The following is a 10,000-nucleotide window of genomic DNA, read 5'->3' as shown; positions in this document are numbered from 1 at the left end:
GGAGGCGCGCTTGCCTGCCCTCCTGCTGGCTTGCTTGCTTGCAGATTTTTTTTCTTTTTTTTTATTTTCTATTTTTTTTTTTTTTTTCGCCAACTCTGACGATGGGTTTGGCGGGATGATGTGTGGGGGGGGGGGGGGGGGGGGGGGAGGAGGGGGGGTGACTGGAGGAGGAAGAGAGGCGGTGGGGAGAGAAAGTTTGGAAAGGGGTGGGCGGGGGTGGGGAGGGAGGGTAGCTTCTGGGTGCTGAGTGGGGTATTTCCCCCTTTTTTGCTTTCTCTTTTTATTTATTTTTTTTAAAGCAGTTGAGTATTTTTTTCTATCCTTATCTTTATTACCCTTTTTAAGCCTTTTTCTCTCTTCTTTTTCTCCTTTATAGTTCTCGCTGCTGACGTGTTCTACACTCTAACCCCTCTCACCCCCCTCACACACACACACCCACACGCACACACACACACACACACACACACACACACACACACACACACACACACACACACACACACACACACACACACACACACACACACACACAAATATATTTTAAAATGTATGCATATATTATATACCACTAGTGCTGACAAAGATAAAGTTATGCCATACAAAGTTATGGAATTTCACAGGTAAATTCTGTAATCTTGTTATGCCAGAAGTGTATTAACCCCTTTAGAGCTGACAATAACAGACTAGAATATCAGTGTTATCATGATCCTCTATGGTTTCAACTTCATTTATTTCATTTCCTCATATTCATCTGGGGTCGCCTCTCCATGGGGTGGGTCCGTTTTCTATTACGGAAAGGAGAGCCATCGGTCAGTTGTCTGTAGGGATCATTATTCCATCTCACGCCGGTATGAATCATTGTCGTTACTGGTTCGTATTAATTCTTTGGGAAGTGATGGACTGGTGGGGAGAGGATGGGACATGTTTTTTTCTGTAACAGTGAGATCACGTATTTTCCGAAACAAAAATATCCTACGGTTAGATGTTTTCCCTTTGCGGTGCAGGCGTTGGACGAGCCGCAAATGCATTTAGCAAATGCATTGGGAATGAACAAGCGAAGGAGGTATGCGGGGCGCAAGGGCGTGAGGGCGTGAGTGAGGGAGGTATGCGGCGCCAAGTGTGCGTTCTGTTTCTTTCTCGCGAGGAGCTCGGCGCGTTCCTCCCGAAGGCGGAAGTGGCGGCCGCGAAGGGCGGGGTGGGCGGAGCGAGTCCATTCCTCCTCCGTCCGCTTGCGTCAAACAAGTCGGAAACAGGTTCTGGCTTCGCTCCGCTGCCGGGACGAGGGCGGCGGCGGCGGTGGGCGTGAATAGCGAGCTGTAAGTCCGTGACTCAGCCCCTTCGGCCAGCACTTGTGGCGGCCGCCCACTTGAGCCTCCCCGCTCTGCTGCGCCCGCTGCTTCACGCCCTTCTGCCGCCTGACCACGCGTCGTCGCGGCCTGTCGCCGGGGCGCGAGGCAGGCGGAAAGGAAGGCGCCGTTTCGTGTTTGTCTGCTGCTCTTTGTAATATTTTAGCGAAAAAGTTTGTTTGTTTTCTGTATATTACGTTGGGAAGCAGAACCACTAATAAGTACATAAGAAGGATATTGTATTTTCTTACTTGAAAATAAGTAAATAAATAATATTGTATTTTCCTACTTGAAATAATATACTTTCCATTTCCTCATCCGAAACTGGTGGGTAATAGTACCCAGCGTGCCAGACGTGCCGGTGTTGATCTTACGCAATGCTTATTACCCTCATTTTTCAGATTTTATGCAAAATAAAACCCAACAGATTAGTCTTGTCATTATTTGAATATTTACTTGTTTGTCTCCTTGAATAATTACTTCAGAGGCCACCCCCCCCCTTTTTTTTCTTCTTCTTCTTCTTCTTCTTCTTCTTCTTCTTCTTCTTCTTCTTCTTCCTCTTCTTCTTCATCTTCTTCTTCTTCTTCTTCTTCTTCTTCTTCTTCTTCTTCTCCTTCTTCTTCTTCTTCTTTTGCTTGCGTAGTTATTTGGCTTAACCGGCGCGGCTCTCCGGTGCATGATTCGCGGCTTGTTAGAGGTCAGGGTCAACCCTCGGCTGCCATTATTTTATCATATTTCTGATACTTGTAATAAAGTGGAAAAACTTGAACGAAGGTGGTCAAATTATAATTTTAACGGTTGGCTGAAAGTGTACATAGTTTTTAGAATGTATCAACTGCGCGCCTGTTAAAGACGACTTTTCTTCCCCCCGCAGAGAAAGAGCTCGGGACCAAGAGCATTGTGGCCATGACGGAGAATCAGACCATCTTGCAGCACCCCGCGGCCCTCGACAAACAAGACAGGTGAGTAAAGGCAGGGCGGGGTGGGAGGGCGGGAGGGGGCGGGAGGGCAGATGGGCGGGAGGGGGGGGAGAGGGGACGGAGGAGGGGGCGATCGACGGGGTTTTTTCGACTTTTTCTCGGCTCTTCTCGGCTCTGGAGGAGTGTCGGATTTTTTTTTTTTTCTTTTCTTCTCTGTGATTTTTTTTTCTGCTTTTGAGATTTATGTCTTTATTCGATCGTTGTGATATTTTTCTCGATTTATCCTTCTTTTTGTTTTCTTTACTTTTCTTTTCTTTTCTAACACATGTATTGTCCCATTTTTAGCTGTATATCCTACTTTTTTTTCGTTTTCTTGCCTTCTTTCTTTCCTTCCTATGCTCCATTCCCGACGACGAACCTGACTTTCCTCAGTTCCAACCTACATTTTTGTCCAAGCACCACCTCTTTCCCCTCCCCCTCCCCCTCTACCCCTCCTACCCGCTCCTATCCGCTCCTCATACCCCACCCCCTCCTACCCCCTCCTACCCGCTCCTACCCGCTCCTACCCGCTCTTCGTACCCCACCCCCTCCCGTACCCCACCCCTCTCCTACCCGCTCCTCGTACCCCACCCCTCTCCTACCCCCTCCTACCCACTCCTCGTACCCCCCTCCTACCCCCTCACCCCCCACCCACCCACCCCCAAGGCTGCCACCACCTGCCTCGCACCAGCTAAACAGGTGTGACGTCTTGTGCGCTGAGCCGCTGCCACCTGTGACCACACCGCTCCGGCTGTTTGTCCGTCCGTCCGCGTTGTCTCGTTTCGTATCCGGTTGTGCTGTGAATATTCAGCCTTTCGTTAAGGCGTAGCTAGATCTGGGGGGTAAATTTTTTTCATTTTATTTTTTTAATTTTTTTTTCGTATTTATTTTTTTTTATTTATTTGTTTACATGGCTTTCGTTAAGGCGTAGTTAGATCTGGGGGGTCAATTTTTTTTATTTTTTTATGTTTATTTTTTTTGTTTTTTTTTTTTTATTTGTTTATATGCCTTTCGTTAAGGCGTAGTTAGATTTGCGGGGTCAATTTTTTATTGTTTTATTATTTATTTTTTCGTATATTTTATTTTTTTATTTTTTTATATTTATTTTTTTATTTTATTATTTTGTGTGTGTGTGTGTGTGTGTGTGTGTGTGTGTGTGTGTGTGTGTGTGTGTGTATGTGTGTGTGTGTGTGTGTGTGTGTGTGTGTTTGTGTGTGTATGTATGAATGTGTGCGCGTGTGTGTGTGTGTATGTATGTGCATGTGTGTGAGTGTGTATATGTATGTATGTGTGTGTGTGCGTGCATGTGTGTGTTCTATTGTTGCTGTTTCGTTATTCTGCGTTCGTTATTTTTTTATGCTTCTCGATCATGTCGCTCGTTTTTCCTGTTCGCTCCGTTTCTTTTCTTTTGTATTCCTGTCTTTGTCGTATTTCTCATCCCTCCCCCCTTGTCCTGTCTGCACATCCCCCCCCTCCTTCCTTCCCTTTCTCCCTCCCTCCCTCTCTCCCTGATCTTCGTCATTCTCTATCCTATCCTCGCTTTCTTTATCACTCATTCCCCTTTTCCTTTCTCTCTCTTCCTTTTCTCCCCTCTCTCCCTTTCCGTTGTCTTTTCCCACATCCTCTGCTTCCTTCACCCTTTCTTTCCTCCCTCTCTCTCTCTCTCTCTCTCTCCTTCTCTCTTCTCCTCTCCCTCTCTATCCTCTTCCCTCTGGCTGCCTTTTTGTAACCATCTCCCTCTCCCTCTTCCTCTCCACCTTCCCCTTTCCCACATCTTTCCCTCTCCCTCCATCTCTCCCTTCCCTCCCTCCCTCCATCTCTCCCTTTCTCTCCTCCTTTCTCTCCCTTTTCCATCTCCCTCTCTCTCTCTTCTTTCCACCTCCCTCTCTCTCTCTTTCCTTTTTTCTTCTTCCTTTCCCCCATTCTCCCTCCCTTTTCCCTCCCTCTGCTTCCCCCTCCTTTCTCCCTCTTCCTCCTCTTCTCCCCTACACCGCTCTCTTTCCCTCTTCCTCCTCTTCTCCCTTCCTCTTTCCTTCATCCTCGTCCTCTCCCTTCCTCTTTCCTTCCTCCTCGTCCTCTCCCACTACACTTTCTCTCTCCTCTCTCCCTCCCTTCTTCCTCCTACCTCCCTCTCCCCCTACACCTCATTCCCCTCTCCCTCCTCCCTCCCTCTTCCTCCTTCCTCTTCTCCTCCTCTCCTCCCTTCCCTTCCTTCCTTCCCCTTCCCTCCCTCCTCTCCCCTTCCCCTTCCCCTTCCCCTTCCTCCCTCCCTCCTCTCCCCTTCTCTCCTTCCTCCTCTTCCCTTCCCCTTCCTCTCTCCCTCCTCCTCCTCCTCCTCCTCCTCCTCCTCCTTCCTCCTCCTCCTCCTTCTCCTCCTCCTCCTCCTCTCCCCTTCCCTCTCTCCTCCTCCTCTTCCTCTCCCCTTCCCCTTCCCCTTCCCCTTCCCCTTCCCTCCCTCCCTCCTCCTCTCTCTCTGTGAAGCGGCGATCGCGTCGCGTCATTGCATCACGTTTGTTTACATTCCCTCGTACCTCCCCGAACATGCTTGAGCACACACGTTTCGTTTGCCCGAGTTGATTATATTGGCCGTCCTGACGAGTCCGGCGAAAGAAATGGCTTCGTTGAGAGGCCCGTAGGGGGGAGGGGGGGCAGGGGGTGCAGGGGCAGGGGCAGGAGGGGCAGGGGCAGAGGCAGGAGGGGCAGGGGGTCCAGGGGCAGGGGGTGCAGGGGCAGGGGGGCGGGTCGTCGGGAAAGGGAAGCTGCTGCTGGCTGCGTCGTCGGGGGCCGTTTTGTGTGCCCCCGCGTGGGAAGTTATTCAATCTTCCGTCTGTTTTTTGGTCACCTTGAGGAGCTTGTGTATTGACCTCTGCGCGGGCACGCATCGATTATAACCCTGTCTTGCTCCCTCCTCTCTCTCCCTCCCCCCCTTTACCTCGAGAGACTAATCCCCTCCCCTCCTCCTCCTCTTCCTCTTATCCCCCTTCCTCCCTCCCTGCCCCTTCCCTTCCCCTTCCCCCAGTCTTTAAGTCAACACGGCGACTGATGATGGAGAAGCACGCTCACGGCGGACACGAACGCACGCACGCACGCACGCACGCACGCAGGTCCTGGCGAGACACGCGAGCGGCAGGGGATCTCGCGGACCAGGGGCAGAGGCAGGGAGGGGGAGGAGGGGAGGGGGGGATTGGCGCCCTCAGGTGAGAGATAGGATGGAGAGAGACAGGGAATAGGACGTACGTGATAGCATTGGTTCTGCATGTACAGTATAGTCCTCCTCCCCCCATAGAGGTATACACACAGGTATTCTAATGCGCTTGCCATCTCTGAGAAGAATGTGAAGATGTTGGCGGGTTGCACACGTGCCTCCCGCTTTCCACCCCCTCCCCTCTTTCCCCCCCACCTCTCCCCTCCCCCCTCCCCCGTTGCCCACAGCTCCCTGCCCACAATCTCTGCCACTCAGAAGCTCTTATCTTCCGGAGGGGAGAGGAGCTGGAGGAAATTAGTGGCCTTCACCGTGGAAAATGCAACAAGACATTTTAATAGAATTAGGATCACTTAGAAGAGAGGAAGAGGAGGGGGGAGGGGAGGGGAGGCGGAGGCACGAGGGTGGGGGAAATGAAAAGGTTGTGTGGACGAGGAGGTTTGAAGAGGAGGATGGATAGACCATGAGGAGGAGAAGGAGGAGGAGGAGGAGGAGGAGGACGGGAGAAGTGGAGGACTAGGAGAGAGAGGAATAAGAGGGAGGGAGGAATGGAAGGAGAGCCTGAGGGAGGGAATTTTTGAAACCAAAGGAAAAGAAAAGGAAGACAGTTTACCGGGAAGGGAGGGAAGCAAAGGAGAAAGAGAAACTCGGGGAAAGGGAAGAAAGTGGGAGGATGTTGACAGAGTTAAGAAAACATCGCGGTAGAAAAAAAGTAAAAGAATGTGTGGGGATGAATCTGCCGAGGATTAAAAAAGGGGAGAGAGAAAAAAAAAACTTACGGAAGAATGAGAGAAAGTCAAGAGAGAAGAAAGAGAAGAGGCTCGTGGAATGTGAGAACCTACCTTCCCGGGGCACTGTGCCTCCCCCACCTCACCGCCCCCCCACCCCCGCTCTGACCGCTTCACTCATGATAAATGGCAGCGTCATCGATGATTCATATTTTGTGACTCGTGTTTTGCGGACATTTCCATCTTTTTCCCCCTTCGGCGTCGTCGCGGGGAACTTATGCCGGTCTTCCCCGTGGCCTCGTGGAGCTGTTTCAGGTTACCGATCGTAGGCCTACTTTCCATTTGTTTTTTTCTTTTTACTTACTATTTATTCATTTAATCTGTGGTATTTGTATGTATTTATTTTGTGTTTGACTGAATTTTGTAAAGGAGGAAACGAATGGGGACCTGATAAGGACTTGCGAAAGACGACGCCGCTTGCCGAGATCGCCCGTGCGATGTGCTGCGTCCGGGGCGCCAGGAGCCATTGTGTCGACACGGCAGATCCCGGGCACGTGTCTTTAACTTCTCCTTCCATCCCTCCCCCCGTGCCCAACTACCTGTTCGACCTGCCCGGTTCTCACCCTTCTTTTCTCTCAAGACGGAGGAAGAGAAAGGAAAGGGATTTTTTTTTTTTTTTTTTATTTTTGTGTGTATGAGTGTGAGCGTATGTGTGTGTGTGTGTGTGTGTGTGTGTGTGTGTGTGAGAGAGAGAGAGAGAGAGAGAGAGAGAGAGAGAGAGAGAGAGAGAGAGAGAGAGAGAGAGAGTGTGTGTGTCTTGTTTATTTTTGGAAAGCAGTGATGGCACGGTGCGGAATAATTTCGATTAGAGAGGACTGAAAACCTTTTTTTTTACTCTCCTTGTAAAAAGAAAAGAAAGAAAGAAATCTTGGACGGATTGATAATGACGGAAATGATTTTCAAGAAAGACTTTTGGCTGAATTATCAAGTTCGAAAATAAACCGGGACTTGCGTGTGGCCTGGAATTTTTGGAATCGTCCTATTTGGAATTCAAGAGGAAGAGATGATTTCTCTCTCTCTCCTCTCTTTCTCTTTCTCTTTCTCTTTCTCTCTCTCTCTCTCTCTCTTTCTCTTTCTCTTTCTCTTTCTCTTTCTCTTTCTCTTTCTCTTTCTCTTCTTTCTTCTTTTTTCTCTCTCCCTCTTTCTCTCTCTCTCTCTCTCTCTCTCTCTCTCTCTCTCTCTCTCTCTCTCTCTCTCTCTCTCTCTCTCTCTCTCTCTCTCTCTCTCCAAATCTTTGGCATTGGCCTGACATTTTGGTTTTAAATAAAGGGAATTAATGAGGATGAAAGGAGGATATTTCCTCTTGATTTAGAGAGGATAGTTTCATTTTTTTTTTCTCTTTTATCTCTCTCTCTCTTGGTTTCATTTACTTTTTCTCTCCCTTTTTCTATATCTCTCTTATTTGGTTCTCATTTACTTTTTTTCTCTTTTTCTATCTCTTATTTGGTTTCATTTACTTTTTTTCTCTTTTTTTTTTCTCTCTCTCTGATTGAATTCCCATTTTGGCATTGGCCTGACATTTTGGCCTTAAATAAAGGGAATTAATGAGGATGAAAGGAGTGATTTCTTTTTTTTTCCTCTGATTTGAGAGGATTTACTTTTTTTTTCTTTTTTTTCTTTTTTTTTCCTTATTTGGTTTCATTTACTTTTTTTCCTTTTTTATCCTTCTCTGATTGAATTTCAAGTCGTAAAGCGTTGGATGGATGATGGAGCAGAGGATAGGATATCTTAGAGGAAGGAGTAGAGATGGAGTTGTGCCTGGCCGGGTTTTTTTTTTTCTTTCTTTCTTTCTTTTTTTTTTTCTTTCTTTCTCTTCGTCTTTCTTTCTTCTTTCTTTATTCTTATTTATTTATCTTTCTTTTATTTCTTATATTTTCTTTCTTTCTTTCTCTTCTTTCTTTTTCTTTCTTTCTATTTTCTTTCTTTCTTACTTTATTTCTCTCTTTCTTTTTTTTTGTCTTTTCTTTCTTTCTTTTTCTTTCTTCTTCTTCGTCTTTCTTTTCTTTTTTTTTAAGGCTTTGATAGACGGTCGGCAGTTTCGGGTGTATAGATGGGGTTCAAGGGAGGAGGGGAGTGAGTGGGAGATGGAGAAAGGTCGCTCATGTGCTCCTCCTCCCCCCCCCCCCGGCTCCGGTTACTGGGGGGGAGAGTGGTGAGGTTGGGGAGGGGGAGTTGGGGAGAGGGGAGCAGATTTGGAGAGCAGGAAGAGAGGTAAGGTGGGAGGGGTGAGGACAGGTGATAAGGAGGAGGGAGGGAGAGGGGAGAAGGAGGAGGAGTGGAGGCGGAGGAAGATGAGGAGACGGAGAGAGAAAGGTGAGAGGGAGAGAGTGAGGGTAAGGGACAGGAAAGAGAAAGTGCAAGAGGGAGAGGAGGGGTGGAGCTTTCTTAAGCGAGAGGAGAAAGGTGAAGAGGAGGGAGAGGGGGAGGAGGAGGGGAGAGAGACAAAGTTTAGTGGGAGAAAGGCAAGAAGTGCAGTTCATTCCTCGTCTTCTCTACCCCCTCCCCCACCTCACCCCTTACCCCTAAGCCTCCCCCTCCCCTTTCACCCGTCTTCCCTCCATCTTGCACTTCTCGCCGTATCGTGTTTCTTGCCTCGTCCCGCTTTCGCTTTTCTCTGGCCTTTTTTTTTCTCTCATTTTCTCTCTCCTTTCTCGGCTTTCTATAGTCGCAGCTTTATTTTTAATATTTTTTTTTCCTTGAGCCTTCCCATTCCTTACTGAATACCCCTCTCCCGTTCACCCTCATCCTCCCTTCTCCTCCATCACCTCCTACACCTTGTCCCTCATCTAGGTCCTTACCCTCATCTCCCCCTCCTCCTCCCCCTCCTACCCCTCCCCTTCATACCTCCTCCACTTCTTACCTCACTCCACCTTGTCCCTCATCTATCCCACCCTCAGTCTCCCCTTTCCCTCCCCTTCATCCCACTCCACCCTGTCCTCATCTGGTCCTCATATCTCATCCCCTTTCCTCATGTTACCCCTCCCCTCACAATCCCTCCTTCCCCTCCATATCCCTCCTCACTCCTTATACCCCTTTTCCTCATCCTCCGTCCCCCCTGGTCCTTACCCTCCTTCCTCCTCCTCCTCCTCCCTCATCCCTCCGTCCCCTGGTCCTATACCCCTCCTACCTCCTCATCCTCCGTCCTCCCTGCCTCTGATCCTTCCCCGGTCCCAACCCCCCAGCCGTCCCCTCACCCTGCACGTGCCCTCACAGGAGCTCAGATCGTCACACGTTAACATTATTGCCAATAAGGTTGCTCTGCTCTCTTGGCGTGGGGTGTGCGGGTCCTTTGCAGTGTTGCCTGTTAGGTGTCAGTGTTATTGATGTTGTTATTGATGATTATAATTATTTTGTTGTTTTTATTATTGTTATTGTTTGTTGTTATTGTTATTTGTTATGATTATTATTTGCTATTATTATTATTATTATTTTATTTTATTTTTTTTTATTGTTATTAGTTAAATGTAGTATCTGGTTTTGTATTGGTATTAGTATTAGTGTCTGTACTTTCTTTAATGTTATTATAACCCCTTACTATCATTATCATCCTTACAATTAGTGTTGTTACTAGCATTATTTCGATAGTGTTGGTATTGCCACTGTTACTGGTATTAATTCGACAGTGTTGGTATGGTGACTTTGTGGTATTATTTCGATAGTGTTGGTATTGTCACTGTTGCTGGTATTATTCCCGGGGGTGGGGTT

The 10,000-nt window shown here is 48.1% G+C and overlaps 1 protein-coding gene across 6 annotated transcripts in view; it reads left to right on the top strand.

Annotated features, from left to right (window-relative positions):
- Positions 1 to 10,000, top strand: part of Khc-73 (Kinesin heavy chain 73) — a 303,968-nt gene that overhangs the window by 54,778 nt on the left and 239,190 nt on the right. For all 6 annotated transcript variants that reach the window (XM_070129695.1, XM_070129692.1, XM_070129694.1 and 3 more), the window contains exon 2: positions 2,221 to 2,308. In XM_070129695.1, coding sequence (XP_069985796.1) covers positions 2,221 to 2,308 — 88 coding nt within the window. The remainder of the gene's footprint in view (positions 1 to 2,220; positions 2,309 to 10,000) is intronic.

Source organism: Penaeus vannamei, chromosome 14 (genome assembly GCF_042767895.1).
Source record: "Penaeus vannamei isolate JL-2024 chromosome 14, ASM4276789v1, whole genome shotgun sequence".
Classification (NCBI taxonomy): Eukaryota; Metazoa; Arthropoda; class Malacostraca; order Decapoda; family Penaeidae; genus Penaeus; species Penaeus vannamei.
This window is presented reverse-complemented; position numbering and strand designations above follow the sequence as displayed.